The sequence below is a fragment of the Carcharhinus amblyrhynchos genome, chromosome 11, assembly GCF_965287045.1.
Source record: "Carcharhinus amblyrhynchos chromosome 11, sCarAmb.v2.hapA, whole genome shotgun sequence".
Lineage (NCBI taxonomy): Eukaryota > Metazoa > Chordata > Chondrichthyes > Carcharhiniformes > Carcharhinidae > Carcharhinus > Carcharhinus amblyrhynchos.
The window spans coordinates 93,163,843-93,189,715 of record NC_137334.1 but is presented as its reverse complement, the minus strand read 5'-3'; the positions used below and the strand labels follow the sequence as shown (position 1 = coordinate 93,189,715).

Genomic DNA, 25,873 nt, shown 5'->3' with positions numbered 1-25,873 from the left:
CCCAAACCCCGACACCCACCCCCCCACCCCAAACCCCGACACCCACCCCCCCAACCCCAAACCCCGACACCCACCCCCCCACCCCAAACCCCGACACCCACCCCCCCACCCCCAAACCCCGACACCCACCCCCCCAACCCCAAACCCCGACACCCACCCCCCAACCCCAAACCCCGACACCCACCCCCCCAACCCCAAACCCCGACACCCACCCCCCCAACCCCAAACCCCGACACCCACCCCCCAACCCCAAACCCCGACACCCACCCCCCAACCCCAAACCCCGACACCCACCCCCCAACCCAAACCCCAACACCCCAAACCCCGACACCCACCCCCCCACCCCAAACCCCAACACCCCAAACCCCGACACCCACCCCCCAACCCCAAACCCCGACACCCACCCCCCACCCCAAACCCCAACACCCACCCCTAACCCAAACCCCAACACCCACCCCCCACCCCCCCAAACCCCAACACCCACCCCCACCCCAACACCCACCCCCCAACCCCAAACCCCAACACCCACCCCTAACCCAAACCCCAACACCCACCCACCCCCCCAAACCCCGACACCCACCCCCCACCCCAAACCCCGACACCCACCCCCCAACCCCGACACCCACCCCCCAACCCCAAACCCCGACACCCACCCCCCAACCCCAAACCCCGACACCCACCCCCCAACCCCAAACCCCGACACCCACCCACCCCCCCAAACCCCGACACCCACCCCCCAACCCCAAACCCCAACACCCACCCCCCACCCCAAACCCCGACACCCACCCCCAACCCCAAACCCCGACACCCACCCCCCCACCCCCCCCGGATGTGAGCAGTGAGGATTTTCTGATTGGGAGGGGAGTGCTGTGCAGGTTCACAGACCAGGGCTCCGGGCAGGGACGACACGAACTGCGATTGTATTCCTCAGAATTCAGAAAACCGATGGGAGATTTGATTCGAGATGTTGAGATGTTACAGCGCGGCAGGTCAGGGTGGATATAGAGAAACTATTCCCACTGCCTGGGGCATCGCAAACTGAACAGCATCGGAAATAAAGCATAGAACAGGATCTTTCGGAAGTGAAATGAGGAAACATTTTGAGGACAGGAGACAGGCAGAGAACAGGAGATAGACAGCGGGAAGGAGACAGGCAGGGGATAGGAGACAGGTAGGGTACAGGAGATGGGCACAGGACAGGAGACAGGCAGAGAACAGGAGATAGACAGCGGGAAGGAGACAGGCAGGGGATAGGAGACAGGCAGAGAACAGGAGATAGACAGCGGGAAGGAGACAGGCAGGGGATAGGAGACAGGCAGAGAACAGGAGATAGACAGCGGGAAGGAGACAGGCAGGGGATAGGAGACAGGTAGGGTACAGGAGACGGGCACAGGACAGGAGACGGGCAAGGGACAGTAAAGGGGCAGGGGACAAGAGACAGGCAGGGGATAGGAAACAGGCAAGGAACAGGAGATGGACAGGGGACAGGAGAGAGGCAGAGTTCAGGAGACAGGCGGGAGACAGGAGACAGGTAGGGGATAGAAGACAGGCAAGGGACAGGAGATGGGCAGGAGGCAGGAGACGGGCAGGGCACAGAAGACAGGCGGAGGACAGGAGACAGGCAGGGGATAGGAGACAGGTAGAAGGAAATATAAATTACAGAATTATAAAATCTCTGACATTTCTGATTAGTGGAGACAGTCGATTATGATTGTTGTGGTTGTGTGTGTCAGTGAGCAGCTCAGGCTGTATGGTGTGGGGGGGGGGGGGGTGGGGGGTGCACTGTGTGTGTGTTAACCCGGGACTCTGAGATTACCTTGATATCCAGGTGAAGAATGTTATTCTGATGAAGGTAGCTGATTCCCTCCAGGATCTGCCGGATGTACAACCGCAGCTGGGAGAGGAGATCACAGTGAGTGCCTGGAGAGGTCAGCCAATATAGAACCCATCCAATTACCTGCCAGCCCCCTGCTTCCCACGGAGAATAGAGCCACCACACCCCAGGTACAGTTACCTGCAGCCACTGAGTGTGGGTCTCTGCAGAGCAGCTGTATTGATGGACAGAGCAGTGAGCTCAAACCCAGCACCGGGAACCTTTCACAATCTGAATTCAATCTCCAAAAATTGCTTCCAGTAATAGTGGCCATGGAAAGGTATCAGGTTGCCGTACAGATCCCCTCTGGGACTGTCTGTGATTAGGGTGGCACGGTGGTTAGCACTGCTGCCTCACAGCACTAGGGACCCGGGTTTGATTCCCGGCTCGGGTCACTGTCTGTGTGGAGTTTGCACATTCTCCCCGTGTCTGCGTGGGTTTCCTCCGGGTACTCCAGTTTCCTTCCACAGTCCAAATATGTGCGGGTTAGGGTGCATTGGCCAGGCCCCCCCCCCAGCTAGGGAATGTGTCCTGTAGGAAGTATATTGGCCATTCCTTCACTGTCCCGGAATTCCCTCCCTAACAGCACTGTGGGTGTACCTACACCCCATGGACTGCAGTGGGTTCAAGAAGGCAGCTCACCTTCTCCAGGACAATTAGGGATGGGTAATAAATGCTGGCTTAGCCGGTGACAGCCACGTCCCAAAAGTGAATTTTTAAAAAGTGCCCAACCTTTGCAAAGTACGTCATTGGGTGGACGGTGCTTTATCAGGAAAACTGCGATGGAAATCTCTGCTTATCTGTTCCCTCACCCCTCATTCACACTGGGGAACAATACCGTGTCTCCCTGTCTGAGACGGGGGATTAAAGCCAGTGTGATAGAGTGTGGCTGGACTCTGTGTGGGACGGGTCTGAGATTGGGTAATCCTGTTCCTTCCCAATGTCAGGAGTGCGGAGAGATGGGGAGCGACTCGATATTACTCACCTCGGTTTCCAGGATGTTGACTTTCTTGATTAAACGATCGAACAGTTCCTCCTGGGCACAGCTTAACGTCAGAGTCAAAGCAAAACTCAAAACCGTGTAACAAACCCAGCCTCCCCTCCACATGGACTCAGAGATGGATTCAGGTTAACCTTCAACTGGCATTCCTTCAGACAGTCTCAGTGGGTAATGTCCCGGACTCTGAGCTAGAAGCTCCGGGTTCGAGTCAGAGAGGTTGGAGAAACTTGGTTTGTCCTCAGTGGAGCGATGGAGGTTGAGGGGTGGCCTGATACAGGGCAACTGTACAGGGCACTGGTGAGGCCGCAGCTGGAGTATTGTGTGCAGTTTTGGTCGCCGCACTTACGCAAGGATATTTTGGCCTTGGAGGGAGTGCAGAGGAGGTTCATTAGGCTGATGCCGGAGTTGAGGGGGTTGAGCTATGAAGAGAGGCTGAATAGACGGGGCTTGTACTTGTTAGAGTTTAGAAGGATGAGGGGAGATCTCATTGAGACGTATAAGATGATGAAAGGGATGGATAGGGTAGAGGTAGAGAGGTTCTTCCTGCTCAGAAAGGACAGCAGGACTAGAGGGCACAGCCTCAAGATAAGGGGGTGCAGTTTAGATCAGAGATGAGGAGGAACTTCTTCACTCAAAGGGTGGTGAATCCCTGGAATTCTCTGCCCGTTGAAGTGGTGGAGGCTGCCTCACTAAATATATTTAAGTCACGGGTGGATAGGTTTTTGGTAGGCAAGGGGATTAAGGGTTATGGGGAGAAAGCGGGAAAGTGGAACTGATCCACTTCAGATCAGCCATGATCTTATGGAATGGCGGGGCAGGCTCGAAGGGCTAGATGGCCTACTCCTGCTCCTATTTCTTATGTTCTTATAGAGGTTTACAAGATTATGAGTGGCATGGACAGAGTGGATAGTCAGATGCTCTTTCCCAGGGTAGAAAAGTCAGGTACTCGGGGAGATAGGTTTAAGGTGCGTGGGGAAAAGTTTAGAGGGGGTGTGTGAGGCAGGTTTTTTACACAGAGGGTGGTGAGTGTCTGGAACGTGCTGCCCAGGGAGGGGGTGGGAGCGGGTACGATAGCAGCATCTAGACAAATACATGAATAGGATGGGAATGGAAGGGTACGGACTCTGTGAGTGCACATGGTTTTAGTTTAGGCTGGCATTGTGATTGGCGCAGGTTTGGAGGGCCGAAGGGCCTGTTCCTGTGCAGTAATGTTCTTCATTTGTTCGAGTCCCACCCCAGGACTGGACAGCCAAAGAAGGTGTGTTCATAACCCAGCCAAACAGGTTGAATGTAACCCTTTAAAACACACCAATGGCCAGCGGTGAGGGTGGGAGAGACTCCGGATCAGCCATTCTTGGTGTGGATTGACGCACCTTAAGTTTTAAGCCCCCTGGTGAAATACCAGCAACCTGTTCCAGGAATTACCAGCTTTGAAAGTAAGAAAGCCTGCCTTAGTGCATCACTAGGTTTGGGAAGAAAATTGACAATTCCTCCAGTCACAGCTAGTGTGAAACTGCAGGTAGGGATATGGAAAGCACTAGGGTACGGGTGGAGTGACAGAGTGTTTCAGGGAGTGACAGGTCTCAACTCCAGTAAAACATACCTAAAGCTCCCTCTACACTGTCCCCCATCAAACACTCCCAGGACAGGTACAGCACGGGGTTAGATACAGAGTAAAGCTCCCTCTACACTGTCCCCATCAAACACTCCCAGGACAGGTACAGCACGGGGTTAGATACAGAGTAAAGCTCCCTCTACACTGTCCCCCCATCAAACACTCCCAGGACAGGTACAGGACGGGGTTTGATACAGAATAAAGCTCCCTCTACACTGTCTCCATCAAACACTCCCAGGACAGGTACAGCACGGGGTTAGATACAGAGTAAAGCTCCCTCTATACTGTCCCCATCAAACACTCCCAGGACAGGGAACTGAGATCCTCTCTGATCTCCTCGTTAGAAGGAACAGATCCCTTGGGATTATCCTGCAGGTGATTGGAGAAGCCGCCCCCATGTATCTGACCAGTAAGTCATTCTTCACCCAACATCATAAAGTCAGATGATCTGTCTTGTTCTCACATTGCTGTTTGTGGGAGCTTGCTGTGCACAAATTGTTGCATTTCCATCTTACCATACTAACAACATGTTAAAGGCACGGTGGCACAGTTGTTGGTACTGCTGCCTCACAGCACCAGGGACCTGGGTTTGATTCCTGGCTCGGGTCACTATCTGTGCGGAGTCTGCATGTTCTCCCCGTGTCTGCGTGGGTTTCCTCCGGGTGCTCCGGTTTCCTCCCATGGTCCAAAGGTGTGTGGGTTAGTTTGATTGGCCATGCTAAATCACCCCTCAGTGTCCAAAGATACATAAATTAGGAGGGTTAGTGGGGCAAGGTGATGGCCTGGTGATATTATCACTAAATTATTAATGTTCTGGGGACCCGGGTTCGAATCCCACCACGGCAGATGGTGGAATTTGAATTCAACAAAAAAATCTGGAATTAAGAATCTACTGACATTGTCGATTTTCAGAAAAACTCCATCTGAGCCACTAATGTCCTTCAGGGAAGGAAATCTGCCGTCCTTACCCGGTCTGGCCTACATGTGACTCCAGAGCCACAGCAATGTAGTTGACTGTCAACACCCCCTCCAAAGGCAACTAGGGATGGGTAATAAATGCTGGCACAGCCAGCGACACCCATGTCCCAGGAATGAACAAAAAAAAGATGTGGGGTTATGGGTGAGACTGGGTTAGAATTGGTGCAGACTTGATGGGTTGAAAGGCCTCCTTCTGCATTGTAGGGATTCTATGATTGAGTGTAAAACTCTTTGAGATGTCTGCTGGTTCTTTAGGGTAATCTCTCTTTGATCCACTGGATTCGTCAATCCCCACACTCATTTCACTCAGGACTCTGAAGGACCAATCCCTTTGCTCCATCAGGTTGAAGATGGAGATTGCTCCTGTGGTGACAGTAACCAATCAGGTCTAACGGAAGGTTCTGGAATGAAAGGATACAGCTCCAGGACAATGATGATACTATTCTTTTTCTCAAAGGCATCATGGAAGTAGACAATCCTCTCGTGGTCAAGTTGTGACAGAATCTCCAACTCCCTGACCGCATCTTCCCGGGCAGTCGCCCGGAAGGAAATGAATTTCGCTGCGTAGTCCATCTTGCTGCTCTTCTCCGTCACCCTCTTGACGCACGAAAACGCACCCCTTTGAGAAACGGAGACAAGCAAACATTGATGACTACTAACACACCGCACAGCTGTATTGGGACAGCAGGAAAACTGGGCAAATATCGGGAGACAGGAACAGGAAGGTGCTAACTATCAGGGAAGGTTAGACTGCCTTCTCTCAAAAAGGAAAGGCTGAGGGGTAACCTGATCGAGATGTGTGTGATTTTGAGACGGGATAGATTGTGGGGAGGCAATGGTCTAGTGGGATTATTGTTAGACTATCAATCCAGAAACTCAGCTACTGCTCTGGGGACCCAGGTTCGAATCCCACCACGGCAGATGGTGGAATTTGAATTCAATACAAAAAAAATCTGGAATTAAGAATAGACTGAAACCATTGTTGATTGTTGGAAAAACACATCTGGCTCCCTAATGTCCTTTAAGGAAGGAAATCTGCCATCCTTACCTGGTCTGGCCTACATGTGACTCCAGAGCCACAGCAATGTGGTTGACTCTTAATTCTCAATAAACGCTGGCCCAGCCAGCGACACCCCCTGTCCCAGGAATGAATAAACAAAAACACAGACGGGATGTCTCTACTTGTGGGGGAGACTAGGGGGCATCAACATCAGAGTTCCTAATGAACCCAGTCGGGAACTCAGGAGAAAGATCTTTACCCAGAGAGTGGGAGTGTGGATCTCGCTGCCACAGGGAGTGTTTGAGGTGAATAGTGTCGATGGATTTATAAGGAAGCTAATAACGGTGAGGGAGAAAGGAATAAAAGGGTACGTTAATGAGGTGATTTTTCTTGATGTTAAAACACGGGATATGGGGATAATGCAGGGGAAATAGGTGATTGGCCATGGATCTAGTGAATGGTAGGCAGGCCAATGAGGGGCCGAATGGCCTATTCCCTCTGATGGCCCAGCGCTTGTATGAAGCAGGATAGGTGGAGGCCGGACGAGGACAAAGACTGACACAGATCCACTGAGGGGAATGTTTCTGTGCTTTAGAGAAAGCAGATGTTTAATCCAGTGGTTTATAATCTACACAGGAAGACAGCCCAGATCCTGGCGATGCGTCTGCCCGATTATAGTTGCTTCTATTCATTATCTTTCTCACATTCCAGACATAAAGAGCGTTAACAATAATGGGAGCACTGGGATTCGGAGTTGACTTGTGGTGGTTAGGATGAGGAGAATAGGGGGGAATGGCAGGATTTGACCAGCGATGTCTCTGGGTTCTGCACTGGGGTCTCAGCTTTTCACTCGATATATATATATATAAACGAGTTGAATGAAGGAATGGTGATGGCTAACACAAGGGGACATAGCTTTAAATTAAGGGGTGGTAATTATAGGACGGATGTCAGAGGTAGGTTCTTTACTCAGAGGGTAGTAAGGTCGTGGAATGGCCTGCCTGCAGCAGTTGTGGACTCACCAACTTTAAGGGCGTTCAAATGGTCAGTGGATAGGCATATGGATAACATTGGAATAGTTTAGGTTAGAGGGTCATTAGATTGGTTCCACTGATCGGCGCAACATCGAGGGCCGAAGGGCCTGTACTGCGCTGTAATGTTCTATGTTCTATGAACCGGGAGTGACACAGTGGCAGTGTGCCAATATCACTGAACTCGTAGCCTACAGGCCAAGACTAACGCTCTGGGTGACATGGGTTCAAATCCCACCATGGCAGCTGGTGGCATTTAAATTCAATTAATAAACCTAGAAGTATATAGCTTGTTAGCGATGGGCAACAAAAGCTGGCCTTGCCAGTAAACACCACCTGAAACAATAAATCAAACTTCGTACATCATTCAATCTTCAAACTGACAATATTCCACAATTGTAGAATTGCTCTGAATCGGAACTCATGCTTGTCTAAAGTGGGAATGATCCATTTTAGCCTCCTCTAGAGGTCCCCAGGCTCACAGAGGCCAGTCTTGAGCCAATTCGATTCACGTCACATGATGTAAAGGAACAGCTGAAGGCATTGGATAGTGTAAAGGTTAAGAGCTCTGACAATATTCCAGCAATAGCGCTGAGGACTTGTGCTCCAGAACTTGCTGCTCCCCTGGCCGAGTTCTCCCAGTACAGTTACAGCACCAGCCTCAACACATCAATGTGGAAAATTGCCCTGGACACAAAAAGCAGGACAAATCCAACCCAGCCAATTACACCACACACACACTGCCCCCCCCACCGATCAGTCCACTGTCGATCATCAGTAAAGTGATGGAAGGAGTCATTAAAGTTGTTATCAAACAGCACTTATTTGGTGACACCCAGTTTGGGTTTCTGCCTGAGTCACTCAGCCCCTGATCTCATTCCAACCTTGGTTCAAACATGGAAAAAGGAGCTGAATTCCAGAGGTCAGAGTGACAGCCCTTAACATCAAGGCCACATTCGATCGAGTGTGGCATCAAGGAGCCCCAGCGAAACTGGAATTAATGGGTATCAGGGGGCAAACTCTCCGCTGGTTGGCACAAAGGAAGATGGTTGTGGTGGTTGGAGGTCAATCATCTCAGCTCCAGGACATCACTGCAGGAGACCCTCAGGGGAGCGTCTGAGATCCAACAATCTTCAGCTGCTTCATCAAGACCACTTAAGGGTTATGGGGAGAGGGTGGGAAAGTGGAACTGATCCACTTCAGATCAGCCATGATCTTATTGAATGGCGGGGCAGGCTCAAAGGGCTAGATGGCCTACTCCTGCTCCTATTTCTTATGTTCTTAAATGTTCGCCGATGATTGCACAATGTTCAGCACCATTCGCCACTCCTCAGATACTGAAGCAGTCCGTGTCCAAATGCAGCGAGACCTGGACAATATCCAGGCTGGGCTGACAAGTGGCAACTCACATTTGTGCCACAAAAGTGCCAGGCAATGCCCATCTCCAACAAGACAGAATCCAACCAACACTTTTGACATTCAATGACATTACCCTCACTGAATCCCCCACTATCACCATCCCGGGGTCTACCTTGCTTAGAAACTGAACTGCACCCAGCCACATAAAAACAGTGGCTACAAGAGCAGATCAGAAGCTGGGAATACTCCGGCGAGTAACTCACCTCCTGACTCCCCAAACCCTGTCCACCATCTACAAGGCAAAAGTCAGGAGGGTGATGGGATACTCTCCACATGAGTGGATGGCTGCAGCTCCAACAACACCCAAGAAACTCAACACCATCTATGAAAAAGCAACCTGCCAGGCTGGTACCCCAATCATCACTCATTGAATATTCACTCCCTCCACCATCGATGCACGGAGATGGCAGTGTGGACCATGTACAAGTCACACCAAGGCTCCTTAAGCAGCATCTTCCAAACCCATCTTGAAAGACAAGAGCAGCAGATACCGGGGAACACCCCCACCTGGAGGTTCCCCTCCAAGTCACTCACCATCCTGACTTGCAAATATATCCTTCACAGAGTCAAAATCCTGGAACTCCCTCCCTGGCAGCACTATGGGTGTACCTACACCACCGGGACTGCAACGGTTCAAGAAGGCAGCTCACCACCACCCTCTCAAAGGCAATTAGGGCTGGGTAATGAATGCTGGCCTGGCCTGCGACACCCCACATCGCTTGAAAGATTAAAAATAAAAAGACCTCACTACGTTGTGAGACTCACCTCCCGATCTCCTGATGAACGTCATAATAATCAGATAACAGCCTCATCTTGCGTAAGATCGTCTCCTCATCGTCCATTGGTTCATCCTGCTCTGTTTTTCCTGAAAAAAGAGTGAAATATCAGCAATCTCTGAGCTCCAATCACGTTCGTGTCTCCATCACGAAGCTTTCTTATTTAGCACTGTGGGTGGTGGAGGAATCCGTCAGCATTCCCGGGAATCCCGGAATAATAACACCCTGCATTTATATAGCACCTGCAAAAAAATCCCGAGCTGCATTATTAGAGCGATGGTCAAACACCGAGCCAGGGATCGGCCTCCCGATTAGTTACAATTTTACGGAACATCTTAAAGGAGTGGAATTACGCAGAGAGGTTTATGGAGGGAATTCCAGAGCTTGCGTCTCAGGCAGCTGGAGGTACGGTCACCAATGGTGATGTGACTAAGACTGGGGGTGTCGACAGGCAGAATGGGAGGAGTGTGGAGATTCCGGAGGGTAGCGGGGCTGGATTAGGTGACAGAGATGAGGAGGATAGAACAAAAATGGATTAGAATTTGAAAATGGATGTGTCGGGACACTGGGAACCAACATGTACCAGTCAGCACAGCGTGGGGGCCGGGGAGGGAGAGGCGAGGCAGAGGTGGTGGGTGGACAGGGCTTGGTGTGAGTTAGGATACCCAGGCTGCAGGGTTTTGATGGAGGTGAGGTTGGATGGCATGGTGGCACAGTGGTTAACACTGCTGCCTCCCAGCGCCAGGGACCTGGGTTCGATTCCCGGCTCGGGTCACTGTCTGTGTGGAGTTTGCATGTTCTCCTTGTGTCTGTGTGGGTTTCCACCGGGTGCTCCAGTTTCCTCCCACAGTCTGAAAGACGTGCAAGTTAGAGTGCATCGACCGTGCTAAATTTGTGTACCCAAACAGGCGCTGAAGTGTGACGACTAGGGGGTTTTCATGGTAACTTCATTGCAGTGTTAACGTAAGCCTACTTGTGACACTAACAAATACATTTTAAACTTAAACTCACACTGGTACAAGGTGATCACATAGTGCCTGGTAGTTATCATTTACCAGGGAGCTCCGGTGACACAGTGGGTGGTGTCCCTGCCCCTGAAGATCTGGGTTCAAATCCACACCAGAACCTGATAGCCAAGGAAGGCGCTTTCAGAATCTGGCCAATCAGCTTGAGTACCAGCCTGTAAATCTTCCCGATACTTCCAAAGATGTGAGGGTTAGGTTGATTGGCCATGCTAAAATTGCCCCTTAGTGTCCAGGGATGTGTAGGTTTGCGGGATTGGTAGGGATTTGGGGTTAGGGCCTGGGTGGGATTGTGATCGGTGCAGACTCAATGGGCCGAATAGCCTCTTTCTGCTCTGTAGGGTTTCTATGATTCTACTCCTGGTGCCAGGTGGTGAGAGAGGGAGACATTCCTGGTCGCAACGCACAAGGTAAACCACTGCCCAACTCTGCCTAGTGTAACCATGCACCAATCCAATGGAAGTCCGTGCTCGCTAGCGCCATCCCGAGGCTGGCTCGCTGATGGGCGGGGGGGTTGGGGTTTGGAGTTTGGAACTCTGTACAGGTTAGAGTTCTCGGTCCGACGGTCACACCCTGGGTTTGGTCACGGGAAGTGGTCCTTACCTTTCAGAATGGTGAGTTCGGCCTTACAGGAAACCTCTCCTGCCAGGTTCTTTGCGGTACAGGTGTAGACTCCGCTGTCCGACACGGCGGTGTTGAGGATGACCAGTGAACACTCATTGTCGTCGTACACAAAGGACAAGTGGTTGCTTTCCACCAACATGACATCATCCTTCAAAACAAAGTCAACAGCAAAATCATTCACCCACCATCCTCCCGTCCAATCAAACACATCCTGGCCACTCACTGGCTGAAGGGTTAGTGACCGGTATAGTTCCTGACCATTGATAGGCTGAAGGGTTAGTGACCGGTATAGTTCTTGGCCTGTCATTGGCTGAAGGGTCAATATGGCTGGTACAGATCCTGGCCAATCATTGGCTGGAAGTTCAGTGTGTATGAAACAGATCTTGGCCACTCATTGGCTGAAGGGTGAGTGACCGGTATAGTTCCTGGCCAGTCATTGGCTGGGAAGAAAGAAACATAGAAAATAGGAGGAGAATGAGGCCATTCAGCCCTTTGATCCTGCTCCACCGTTCAATCTGATCATGAGGGTGGCACAGTGATTAGCGCTGCTGCCTCACAGAGCCAGGGATCTGGGTTCAATTCCCGGTCTTGTGTCACTGTCTGTGTGGAGTTTGCACATTCTCCCCGTGTCTGCCTGGGTTCCCTCCAGGTGCTCCGGTTTCCTCCCACGGTCCGCCATGCTAAATTTCCCCTTAGTGTCAGGGGAACTAGCCAGGGTAAATGCATGGCATAACGGGTCCTTGGTGGGGTTGTGGTCAGTGCAGACTCGATGGGCTGAATGGCCTCCTGTTGGATTCTATGAGATCCCCTCTATTCCTCCTCAATTCCAGTGAATGCAGGAGCACTCGATCCAATCTCCTCTCACACGGTCCTCCCCCACTGCCCCGACCCTGCAGACAGCCATCGTTCCCCTGGGTGTCCCTACTTCCCGACCGCTCCCTCGCCGCCCCCCCCAATCCAGAGCCGCTCTAACGCTGAGTCTTACTTTGTACCAGTGGATATCCGGCAAGGGTTTTCCTTCTACCACCACGGCCAGCCTTGCCGTCTCTTCCGGGCTCACCACTATATCCTCCATGATGGACTCGAACCGCGGGGCCTCTGGAACAGAATGGGAATCCGGTTAAACATGTGTTGGATTGGTGGTCAGAGTGGGCTTCGGGATTTAGTCACTAACTCCCCCTCTCGCCCTGCCAGTCTTCACACCTCACCTGAGGGGGGAATTCCTGTTGGGGTGACGCTCACAGTGTCGAATAGCTAACGGGGGTAATTGGAGTTGGGGTGATGCTCACAGTGTCGAATAGCTATGGGGCCAGTCTTTGTGTGAGTACAGACAGGATTGCAGCAATCAAGCTGAGCCCTGGCCCCAGGCTCTGGAGCAAGAGCAGGACACCCTGGCTCCCCCTCTCGCTCCCTGACCCCTCAAAGGTTCTGGGTTCAAACCTGACCCTGGAGATTGGAGCTTCCTGGTCCCGGCAGGCTGGGCTGTGTTGGAGGAGTGCTGCAGTGTCTCAGGCACTGTCTCTCAGCCACCCCACCCCCGGGTCAATGTGAAAGACTCCCATGGTCACTGTTTCAAAAGTGAACTGGAAATTGCCCCTGATATAATGTTTAAGCGACTTCAGTGAGTGACAGATGATTGAGCTGTGTGTGTGATTGTGTGTATAAATGATGTGTATGAGTGTGTGTATGAGTGTGTGCATGTGAGTGTGTGAGTATGCATGTCTGTGCATGTGTGTGTGAGAGTGAGTGTGAGTGTGAGTGAGTGTGAGCGTGAGTGTGAGTGTGAGTGAGTGTGAGTGTGTGTGTGTGTGAGTGAGTGTGAGTGAGTGTGAGTGTGAGTGAGTGTATGTGTGTGTGCGTGTGAGTGAGTGTGAGTGAGTGTATGTGTGTGTGCGTGTGAGTGTGAGTGAGTGTGTGCGTGTGAGTGTGAGTGAGTGTGAGTGTGAGTGAGTGTGTGTGTGTGAGTGAGTGTCAGAGTGTGAGTGAGTGTGTGTGTGTGAGTGAGTGTGAGCGTGAGTGTGAGCGTGAGTGTGAGTGAGTGTGAGTGTCTGTGAGTGTGAGTGTATGAGTTTGAATGTGGGTGTGTGATCTTGCTGTGCGTATATTGGCCACTGTATTCCCCAAATTACCAAGTTGGGGGCACCACGTCCAGAAGCAATTGGTTGGCTGTGGGACACTTTGGGATGTCCTGAGGATGGGAAAGGTGCTATAACAATGCAACTCTTTCTGTTTTCATTGTGACCAATTCTGACCCCCGCCACCCCCCCAGGCCAGTGACCGATACCCCGGGTGAATAACGAGAGGATAATCTTACCAGCCAGGAGCAGTGCTATCCTGCAGCTATCTTCGCCGTGCTCGTTACTGGCCATGACCACGATCTCCCCCACATCCGCTTTTCCCACTTTGACAATCCGCAGCATGTGCTGGTCATCGTCAGGCATGCTCAGCTCATACACCCGGGGCCTGTTGGTCAGCTCCACACCGTTCCTACCAGGCGAGGGAGAGGTTAACTCAGCAACTCGAGTGCAACAAGTTCAGACACTGCTGGCTTTCCGCAGACGTTGCTGGACTGTAGCTCTCACACGATGGGGAAATTCATCAAATCGCTGCTCACTTAACTCCTACTCCCAGACTCGACTATTCCGGATCTGTCCCAGTCTCTTCCTGATTTCCACCTTCTCCAAACTTAAACTCATCCAATGCTCTCGCACCCAGTCCTGTTCGCCCATCACACTCTGTGTTCACTGACCGACACCGGTTCCCAGTCAAACACGCTTCCAAAGTTCTCACCCTTGTTTTCCGATCTCTCTGTGGTCTCCCTATTTCTGTCATCTCCTCCATCCCCACAACCCAACAAAGTAACAGCGCTCCTCTAAATATGTCCTCTAGACCATCCCCACTGCCTTCAGCTGTTCTCACACTCCCAACTTTCTGCCTCTCTCTGCCTTCCTTAAAGGTGCTTTTTTAAAACCTAACTCTTTGATCAATCTCCCCCCAACTCCCTGCCCACCGTCCCCCCTCCCCCCACACCCCCCTCCCCAGCCAAGTCCCCATAACCGCAGTTAGCACCTGACCAGCACCTCTTGTCGACATCAATCGGGACGAAATAGAAAGGGACGAGAGCTTCAAGTTTTTAGGTGTTCAGATCGCCAACAACCTGTCTTGGTCCCCCCCATGCTGACACTATAGTTAAGAAAGCCCCACCAACGCCTCTACTTTCTCAGAAGACTAAGGAAATTTGGCATGGCCGCTACGACTCTCACCAACTTTTACAGATGCCCCATAGAAAGCATTCTTTCTGGTTGTATCACAGCTCGGTCTGGGCTCCTGCTCTGCCCAAGACCGCAAGGAACTACAAAAGGGTTGTGAATGTAGCCCAATCCATCACACAAACCAGCCTCCCATCCATTGACTCTGTCTACACTTCCTCGGAAAAGCAGCCGGCATAATTAAGGACCCCACACACCCTCGAGATTCTCTCTTTCACCTTCTTCATTTGGAAAAAAGATACAAAAGTCTGAGGTCCCGTACCGACCGACTCAAGAACAGCTTCTTCCCTGCTGCTGTCACACTTTTGAAGGGATCTACCTCGTATCAAGTTGATCTTTCTCTACACCCTAGCTGTGACTGTAACACTACATTCTGCACTCTCTCCTTTCCTTCTCTATGAACGGTATGCTTTGTTTGTATAGCACGCAAGAAACAATATTTTTCACCGTATGTTAATACATGTGACAATAATAAATCAAATCAAAGCAAAATGGGAAGAAACGGGGGCAAGCGGAGGAAGCCCATGCAGACATAAGAACATAAGAACATAAGAAATAGGAGCAGGAGTAGGCCATCTAGCCCTTCGAGCCTGCCCCGCCATTCAATAAGATCATGGCTGATCTGAAGTGGATCAGTTCCACTTTCCCGCTTTCTCCCCATAACCCTTTATTCCCTTGTCTGTCAGAAACCTATCTACCCGTGACTTAAATATATTTAGCGAGGCAGCCTCCACCACTTTGACGGGCAGAGAATTCCAGAGATTCACCACCCTTTGAGTGAAGAAATTCCTCCTCAGCTCCGTTTTAAACTGCCCCACCCCTTATCTTGAGGCTGTGCCCCCTAGTCCAGACACGGAGAGAATGTGCAAACTCCACACAGACAGTGACCCGAGGCTGGAATCGAACCCGGGTCCCTGGCGCTGTGAGGCAGCGGTGCTAACCCACTGTGACACACAAACTGCAGCAGTTCAAGAAGGCAGCTCACCATCACCTTCTCAAGGGGCAATCAGGGATGGGCAATAAATTCTGGGCTGGCGTTGGACTGGGGTGGGCACAGTAAGAAACCTCACAACACCAGGTTAAAGTCCAACAGGCTTATTCAGAACTGCGAGCTTCTGGAGCATGGCTCCACTCACATGGGGGAAAAGCAGCACTCAAAACTCACGATTGTATAGAAGCCAACAGTGCAGAAAGAGGCCCTTCGGCCCATCGAGTCTGCACCGAACACAATCCCACCCAGGCCCTACCTCCATATCCCTACCTATTATACCCACTAATCCCTCTATCCCACGCATCCCTGGACACGAAGGGGCAATTTCTTAGCACGGCCAATCAAACTAACCTAACCCACACATCTTTGGACTGTGGGAGGAAACCAGACTACCCGGACGGAACCCACGCAGACACGAGGAGAATGTGCAAACTTCACACAGACAGTGACCCGAGCCAGGAATCGAACCCAGGACCCTGGAGCTGTGAAGCAGCAGTGCTAACCATTGTGCTACCGTAAATAAACCTGTTGGATTTTAACCTGGTGTTGCGAGACTTCTTACAGAGAACATGGGGTCCCAGGAGTTACACTGGAATTACACTGAACCTACAACAGAGAACACATTGAGAGATAACTGGGACAAGCCTGGCTACAACAGCTCTCATTCACACTCGACATTTCCTGTTACCTCGTCCACGAGACGTCAGCCTGGACATAATTCAGCGTGCAGGTGATACAGCTGCTTTGGTTTTCCACGGCGAACACCACATCTGGCCTGTCGATGAAACAGGGCGCTTCCTCCAGGTAGGGGCCTGTGGAAGGAGCAGAGGAGAACTCACACACTTGAGTCAGAGCACCAGCCTGAGACGCCCCTGTCTGGGTCACCCTCTCTCCCCTGCGGCTGAAGATTGCGGCTTCCAAGGCCACCCTGAAGACTCGAACAAATAACCCAGCTCGACCAGCCTCTGCGCTGCGCTGAGGGAGTGCTGCACTGTTGGAGGTGCTGTCTTCCGGACGTGGATGTGAGGCATCACGCAGACACTATTTTAAAGAAATCAGGAGGATTTCCCTGGACCCAACACTCACCCTTCCACTCACATCACTTAAACAGATTCTCAGTTTATCTCATTGCCGCCTGTGGGATCTTGCTGTGTGAATGGTGTGGCATTTCCCTCCATTACACCAGTGACTACACGTCAAACATTTTCCCACTCGCTGTCAAACACTCTGGAACATTCTGAAGTTGTGAAGGGAGCTCGGTAAATGGAACTTTTTACCGTTTTTAACAGTGCGATGGGGTAGGAACGCATAGAATATTACAGCGCACTGCAGGCCCTTCGGCCCTCGGTGTTACACCGACCTGTGGAACCAATCTAAAGCCCATCTAACCAACACTATTCCAATATCATCCATATGTTTATCCAATGATCATTTAAATGCCCTTAATGTTGGCATAAGAACATAAGAACATAAGAACATAAGAAATAGGAGCAGGAGTAGGCCATCTAGCCCTTCGAGCCTGCCCCGCCATTCAATAAGATCATGGCTGATCTGTTGTGGCTCAGTTCCACTTTCCCGCCCTCTCCCCATAACCCTTAATCCCCTCTCTTATCAAGAACCCATCAACCCGCTTCTTAAAAATATTTAGCGAGGCAGCCTCCACCACTTCAACGGGCAGAGAATTCCAGAGATTCACCACCCTTTGAGTGAAGAAGTTCCTCCTCAACTCCGTTCTAAACCGCCTCCCCTTTATCTTGAGGCTGTGCCCCCTAGTCCTACTGTCTTTTTTGAGCGGGAAGAGTCTCTCCACCTCTATCCTATCCATCCCATTCATCATCTTATACGTCTCAATGAGATCTCCCCTCATTCTTCTAAACTCTAACGAGTACAAGCCTAGTTTATTCAGCCTCTCCTCATAGCTCAATCCCCTCAACTCCGGTATCAGCCTAGTAAACCTCCTCTGCACTCCCTCCAGGGCCAAAATATCCTTGGCGCGTCCACTACTGTTGCAGGCCGGGCATTCCACACCCTTATTACTCTCTGAGTGAAGAACCTACCTCTGACATCCGTCCTATATCCATCACACCTCAATTTAAAGTTATGTCCCCTCGTGCTAGCCATCTCCATCCAAGAACAATGGTTCACACTGTCCACCCTATCTAATCCTCTGATACTGTGTACAGTTCTGGTCACTTTATTATGGAAAGGATATTATTAATCTAGAAAGGTTAAAAATATAGAAAGGATATTATTAATCTAGAAAGGTTAAAAATATAGAAAGGATATTATGAATCTCGGCTGATAGAGCAGGCCATTCAGCCCATCGATAATCAGGTCGTTCCCCAGAACTACACTTCCCTATCCATAACCACACCCAATGACACAGAGACAGGGTAGACGGGAAACACTTCTTTCCCCCTAACTGAGGGGGCAATTACCAGGGGGCACAGGGTTAAGGTGATGGGTAAAGGATTAAAAGGGTCATGAGACAAACCTTTTTAATCCAGAGAGTGGTGGGGATTCACGGCCTGACTTGGTGACACCTGGGTCTGTACTGGAATTGCTGGAACCTGCAGGAATACAGACCAAGTGCAGGGGAATGGGACTAAAAAGAGAGACTGGTTTTCTTTTCTGCTTTTGTTTTGGCTGGCACAAACCTGATGGGCTGAATGGCCACTTCTGGCACTGGAACTTTTCTGTGGTTTTAACAGAGTGTTCACTGATAAGTGTCAGACTAGAATAACGCTACAAAAATAGCACCACATTTTCGATATCTACCCCATTGATCTTGAAGACTCCCATTAGGATAACCCTCAGTCTCCCCTGTTCTATAAATCCAGCCTGTTCAATCTTCCCTGAAAGGTAAACTTCTCAGTTCTGGTGAATTAATGATAGGGCGTTGGGGAGAGTTACAGAACAAAGAGATCTAGGGGAACATGTTCATAGCTCCTTGAAAGTGGAGTCACAGGTGGACAGAGTGGTGGAGAAGGCATTCGGCATGCTTGGTTTCATTGGTCAGAACATTGAATACAGGAGTTGGGATGTCTTGTTGAAGTTGTACAAGACATTGGTAAGGCCACACTTGGAATACTGTGTACAGTTCTGGGCACCCTATTATAGAAAGGATATTATTAAACTAGAAAGTGTGCAGAAAGATTTACTAGGATGCTACTGGGGCTTGATGGATTGAGTTGTAAGGAGAGGCTGAATAGACTGGGACTTTTTTCTCTGGAGCGTAGGAGGCTGAGGGGTGACCTTATAGAGGTCTATAAAATAATGAGGGGCACAGATCAATATCTTATCAATATCTTATCCCAAAGGTAGGGGAGTCTAAAACTAGAGGGCACAGGTTTAAGGTGAGAGGGGAGAGATACAAAAGTGTCCAGAGGGGAAATTTTTTTTCGCACAGAGCGTGGTGAGTGTCTGGAATAAGCTGCCAGAGGCGGGTACAATTTTGTCTTTTAAAGAGCATTTAGACAGTTACATGGTTAAGATGGGTGTAGAGGGATATGGGCCAAATGCAGGCAATTGGGATTAGCTTAGTGGCAAAAACTGGGCGGCCTGGGCAAGTTGAGCTGAAGGGCCTGTTTCCGTGCTGTGAACCTCTACGACTCTAACTTTTTTAAAAAAAATTTCCCTTTTTTTAAGCAAATAAAACTAATTCCAGCGTTTTGCGATGCGATTCACAGTCCGTTCAGTCCATTTTCTGCAGTATCTCTAGATGGTGTTTGTAACGTGGAGAGCAGAGCTGTGAACCACAGGGAGGTTCGGGAAGGCAGCTCACCCCCATCTCAAGGGACAATTAGGGATGGGGAATAAATGTTGGCCTAGCCAGCGACACCCACATCCTCCTGAAATATATATATATTTATAATTGATTATTGTATAGCACAGAGTCTGAATAATGCTGAAAAAAAGCTCATCGTCGAAGCTTTCCATCTTGCACTCATCAGGACAAACACTAGAATATCAAATTTCAAAGAGAACAGCTATTTCTACAGTCTGCCTCTGTCCCATGCCCCCCCTCCACCCCTCCAACATCTTGTCACAGATGACAGTTTCTCTGCCGTTTGGCCAGTCACACCTTCTCTTCTCTCTCTGGGCTGCCATTAGCAGCCTTTCCCCTGGTTTCTATGGCTGTGACTCATCTTTCATTCCCTCCCCCTGCGGTATAAACATCTCCCACTTTCTCTGCCTTTTAGCTTTGACAGAGGGTCACCTGGACTCGAAACGTCGGCTCTTTTCTCTCCTTGCAGATGCTGCCAGACCTGCTGAGATTTTCCAGCGTTTTCTCTTTCAGTTTCAGATTCCAGCATCTGCAGTGATTTGCTTTTATTAAGAACTACTTATACTTTGCGTTGGAAAAAAAGGGGGGGTCGATGGGTTGGCAAATCAGCTCCGATTGGTCAAGATGTTGCCATGCAGAACGCATCAGAGAGGAGTTATCTTCCTAGCTTCTCATTCCTTCCATTACAGATAAACCTCATTGCTTAGTTTGCTTTTATTTAATGGTTTTCTTAAACAGTGACGCATACGATCATCGAATCACCACAGTGCAGAAGGAGGCCATTCAGCCCATTGATTCTACACCAACTGTCCAACAGACTTTCTTACCCAGGTCTCTCCCCTCCCCTATCCCCATAACTCCATGCATTTAACACCGCCGATCTACCTAACCCGCACATCTTTCGGACTGTGGGAGGAAACCGGAGCACCCGGAGGAAACTCACGCAGGCACGAGGAGAATGTGCAAACTCCACACGGACTGTGACCCCAGCTGAGAATCGAACCGGGGTCCCTGGCGCTGTGAGGCAGCCGTGCTAACCACTGTGCCGCCGTGCCGCCCCTGTCACCTCCCCCACTCCTGTTTTATTCAGTCAGTGGTTGTGCTTCAGAGTGAAGCGTACCCTACAGAGGGTCAGACCTTACCTCTGTCCAGGAGTTTAATGGGTTCGGAGATGGGGGAGGGCTTGCTGCAGCTTTTTGATGTTGCGCTCTGGATTCTGAACAGGTATTGGATGCCTTTGTTGAGGGTCTGGATGGTGTAGGTGGTCTCCTTGATGTTGGTTTTCAGAATGTGCCACTGAACCGTGCCCACAACCTGACTCTGAATAACATAGGTCAGAGTAGCGGGATCTGCAAACAACAGAGAAACATCACTGGAGAGTGTGTGTGTGTGTGAGTGCGTGTGTGTATGCGAATGCGTGTGTGTGTGTGTGTGTGTGTGTGTGTGTGAGTGTGTGTGTGTGTGTGTGTGAGTGTGTGTGTGTATGCGAATGCGTGTGTGTGTGTGTGTGTGTGTGTGCAAGTGCGTGCGTGTGTGTGAGCGCGTGTGTGTGTGTATGTGAGTGTGTGTGAGTGTATGTGAGTGCGTGCATGTGTGTGTGTGCGAGTGTGTGTGTGTGTGTGTGTGTGCGTGCGTGTGCAGGGGTGTGTGTGTGAGTGCATGAGTGTGTGTGTGTATGCGAATGCGTGTGTGTGTGTGTGTGTGTATGTGAGTGTGTGTGAGTGTATGTGAGTGCGTGTGTGTGTGAGTGCGTGCATGTGTGTGTGTGTGCGAGTGCGTGTGTGTGTGAATGTATGTGAGTGTGTGTGTGTGTGAGTGCGTGCATGTGTGTGTGTGCGAGTGTGTGCGTGTGTGTGTGTGTGTGTGTGTGTGCAGGGGTGTGTGTGTGAGTGCATGAGTGTGTGTGTGTGAGAGAGAGAGAGAGTGTGTGTGTGAGTGAGTGTTTGTGTGCTTCAGTGTTTCTGTGTGAGTGCATCTATCTCTAACCCCGTGCTGTACCTGTCCTGGGAGTGTTTGATGGGGGACAGTGTAGAGGGAGCTTTACTCTGTATCTAACCCCGTGCTGTACTTGTCCTGGGAGTGTTTGATGGGGGACAGTGTAGAGGGAGCTTTACTCTGTATCTAACCTCGTGCTGTACCTGTCCTGGGAGTGTTTGATGGGGGGACAGTGTAGAGGGAGCTTTACTCTGTATCTAACCCCATGCTGTACCTGTCCTGGGAGTGTTTGATGGGGGGACAGTGTAGAGGGAGATTTACTCTGTATCTAACCCCGTGCTGTACCTGTCCTGGGAGTGTTTGATGGGGGGACAGTGTAGAGGGAGCTTTACTCTGTATCTAACCCCATGCTGTCCCTGTCCTGGGAGTGTTTGATGTGTTGATTAGTGAGGCATGCAGAGATATTTTACGTGTGAGTATGAGTCACACTCTGAATGATACTACGTCCTGTGATGATTGTTACCTATGGATGGATCAAGTTTCTTGGGTTTGTTCCACACAAGGGTCACAGTCCGGCCTGTCACTCCAGCCACCACAGCTGGCCCGTTCGGGGGGTCAGGAACCACGTCTAGATTAAAGGCAGAAACATTAGCAGCAATATTTTCTGCGTGCATTGTCACCCCCTGCCCTCCACAGAGCTGCAGAACCATCACAGTAAACAGTCAAGGACAAACTGCAATAAACAACACTCGTAGCAAACACATCATCCGACTGAAACCAGGAGCTACACCCCAGCACGGAGAGAATTGTCAGACTGTCAAAGAACAACAAGACACACAACAGCTCAACAACGCGGCAACAACACTGAAACAGCAGGGAAATAGCACGGCAACACCGTGAAACAACACGGCAGCACTACAGCAACATCGTGGCAACAATGCAGCAACACCGTGGCAATACTGTGTCAATACCGTGGCAATAACGTGGCAATAACGTGGTAACATCATGGGAACAACTCAGCAACAAGGCAAGACCACGGCAACACCGTGACAACACCATGGCAACAACACTGCAACAACACTAGAACAACATGGCAACATCGCTGCAACAACATGGCAACACCACGGCAACAACGCAACAACAACGCTGGAAGAAATTGGCAACAGCATGGCAACAACACAGAAACAACATGGCAAATCCCCTCGATTAGATTCCAATCTGTAACTTGCTCCTGGGTATCTGTAATTCTATATATCAATCACCCTGATCACCTTGATTAGTTTCCAGGCTGTAACTTATAGAATCATACAATCCAGAAGAAGGCCATTCGGCCCATCAAGCCTGTAGTGACTCCCTGACAGAACAGCCAACCCATCTATGCCCGTAACCCCACTTATTTACCCACTAATTCCTCTAACATCTTTGGACACTAAGGGGCAATTCGGCACGGCCAATCCCACCTAACCTACACATCCTTGGGCTGTGTTAATGCTGGCTGGGTTCCCCAGCGTCTCCCAATGGGAAGCCCCATTGATGGTGGTGGGACCAGAGGGTCCCTCCTGCGGGCCAGTGGGTGCCCCACCCCCTCCACCGCCGTAAAACGTCTCCCCAAAGGGCAGCACAGGGAAACCCCGCTCGATAGTACTGACGACCACACCCGTTGCTACGGGGGTACGGACATCCGCGGTTACGGCAACCATTCCTCCGGAACGCCGCATCCCACCGTTGTCCAGTCTGGGTAAATATCCCTCGATCCTCTGCGTTGCAGTGACCGTGCTGCCCGTCCAGCTGTGGCAAGTGCCCTTCGCAACGTACAATCACAACTCAGATTCGGAAAACCTAACGCTGAACTTGGGGGCAGAGGTGGGGGGGGGGGAAGGAGGGCAGGAGAGGGGCCAAATGGCGAGGAGGGCAGCAACAAATAATTGCAGGACATCAATCAACTTGCAGGATGGTCAAAAAGTTGGCAGATGAAATGGGTAAATGTGAGGCGGTGTTTGAGCCGTGAGAATGGGGGGAGGTCACTTATTACTTGGAGGGTCTGAATCATAGAATCATCGAACCCTACAGTGCAGAGAGAGGCCCTTCGGCCCATCGAGTCTGCACCGAACACAATCCCACCCAGACCCTACCCCCATATCCCTACATATTATACCCACTAATCCCTCTAGCCTACACTTCCCTGGACACTAAGGGGCAATTTCTTAGCACGGCCAATCAACCCAACCCGCACATCTTTGGGCTGTGCGAGGAAACCGGAGCACCCGGAGGAAACCCACGCAGACACGGGGAGAACATGCAAACTCCACACAGACAGTGACCCGAGCCGGGAGTCGAACCCGGGACCCTGGAGCTGTGAAGCAGTAGCGCTGACCACTGTGCTGCCCAGTCTAGCTGGGTGAGAGATCTCCAAGTACAAATATATCGATCATGCAGGACATTGGGAAGGGAGGGCGTCCGCTGTGATCTAACCACCCCCCCCCACCCCGCTGCTGTCGAAACCATCCCTCCCGCCGTCATCACTCACCTCGGGGGGAGTGCGTGTTAGCGGCAGCCTCACCCACTCTCGGCCACAGCCTCGGGCTAACTCCCTGGGGGGGGGGGAGGGTCATCTCTCCCCAGCGTCCTCGATCCCGGGGGAAGGGCCACCGACGCCCAGCGTCTGAGCGACATTTCAATGGGGTCTCCTAAATGAGGGGCCCCCAGCTCTCTTGCCAGCGAGCGAGACCCCCTTCACCCTCAGAGACAAACACAGGGGAGGGGGGTGAGGAGAGACAAGCGGGGAGCTCGAGTGAAGCCAGTATTGGCTGTTTGGGCCGAACGGCCTGTTCCTGAGCTGCATCCTCCTCCTTTCAGATACCATTGGTTAGCGAGCACGGGCTCCCAGTGATTGGTGTATGGTTACACTGGGCAGAGTTGGGCAGTGGTTTACCCTCTGCGGTACGATCAGGAATCCCCCCCCCCTCACCACCTGGCACCGGGAGGATTTACAGGCTGGTACTGATTGACTGGATTATAAAGGCACCCTCCTTGGCCACCAAGTGGGATTTGAACCCGGTGATCCCCGGCTCTCGAAACAGGGACTCTACCCACTGCGCCATCGGAGCTCCCCCCATGTGCTGTCCTCCCAGTTACCCAGAGTTACGCCCCAATGGCGCCTGGCCCGTTTACAGCGGGGTCTTACCAGATACGTAAATGTGGGCGTAGCTTGTGGCTTTTCCCACCTTGTTCGCTATGACACTTTTATAAACGCCCGCGTGAGAATGGTCGACGCAGCGAATGACCAAGCGATGGATGTCTTTATCTGCAGTGGAGAGAAGCCTTGGTGATGAAACCATTCAGAATCATGAGATGGGAAGCAAGCGAGAGGATGGCGGGTCGCGCGTGGTGTTTGGGTGTGACCTCTGACCCATGCCGGCCAGGTCAGGGGGCACCGTGTGACCCAACACGGACCATTAACGGCCTCTGATTGGCTGACATGCAGAATCTGAAGAATCATGGGTGACAGGTCAGGTGTATCTACGTTTGGGACGCTCTATCTCGGAGAACCATTGAATCACACGGTGCAGAGGAGGCCCTTCGGCCCATCGAGTCTGTACCAACAGCGAGCTACGGAGACTCGGCCATCAAGGGAATGGATTTTCGGATGCTGAGGGGGATTGGGGGATACGGGGAGAGGGTGGGCAACCGGAGCTGCAGCAGAGGATCCGCCACAATGTTACCGGAGCAGACTTGAGGGGCCAAATGGCCTACTCCTGCTTCTATTTTGTTTGGTCTTAGTTGTAAGGAACCGCAAAGTTCCAGGGCTTGATAGAAATTCCGGATATTGAAGGCAAAAGTCCTGATCCAACAGGCTCTGCAATGTGTGGTAGAGAGGGGCTGTGTCTGACTGAGAAACCTCTCACAGCCCCCCATCGCTGATGATGATGAGCAGCTGGATGTAGTAATGGAGACTACTGCGTTGTGTTAGCGCCCGTCGCGCCCTGTATCTCCAGCGGGTGGCCCTGGGGCCTCCGCCCCTGCTCTGTGTGTGTTTGTCGGGGCCCGGGTTTGGGAGGGTGGAGTGGTTTACGTACACTGTGTCATCCTGCGCTCCTCCGTACTCTCCAGCTTGTGGCCGTTATGGTACCAGGTGATGGTGGGGTACGGCAGGCCGGTCACCTGGCACTCCAGCACCGCGTCCTTCCCCTCCGTCACGTCGACGTTCTGGATGGGCTTGATGAAATCCGGCATGGTGAAACATTCCATCTCGTTCTCGGGAATCTCGGGTTCCTCGGGAATGGACGGCATCTTTTCCAACTTCGCCCTGTGGACACGAGGGGAGATGGGAGTCAGGGGTGGACGGTCGTTCACGGGGAACCGCTGTCACCTCTCCCGGGGGGAGGGGAATCTTTACCGCTGCCGTTTGCACTGTTTCAGCGAGTGTGTGTGAGCTTTAACAAGTGGGTCGTTAAACTGACTGCCTCAAACAAGACAAGGGGCGGCCAATGGTGAACCTCCCAGCTGGACACAGCTGGGGGTGGAGATAGGGAGGGGGGACGGTGTGGGAGGAG

At 51.4% G+C, this 25,873-nt stretch overlaps 1 protein-coding gene across 1 annotated transcript in view; it reads right to left on the bottom strand.

The window, feature by feature from the left end:
• spega (striated muscle enriched protein kinase a) overlaps positions 1-25,873 on the bottom strand; it is a 363,062-nt gene that overhangs the window by 55,111 nt on the left and 282,078 nt on the right. The window contains 12 exon segments of the mRNA XM_080199291.1: positions 1,817-1,894; positions 2,859-2,919; positions 5,885-6,085; positions 9,682-9,781; positions 11,318-11,486; positions 12,324-12,436; positions 13,653-13,825; positions 16,287-16,410; positions 20,528-20,734; positions 21,844-21,948; positions 24,505-24,624; positions 25,397-25,626. Coding sequence (XP_080055417.1) covers positions 1,817-1,894; positions 2,859-2,919; positions 5,885-6,085; positions 9,682-9,781; positions 11,318-11,486; positions 12,324-12,436; positions 13,653-13,825; positions 16,287-16,410; positions 20,528-20,734; positions 21,844-21,948; positions 24,505-24,624; positions 25,397-25,626 — 1,681 coding nt within the window.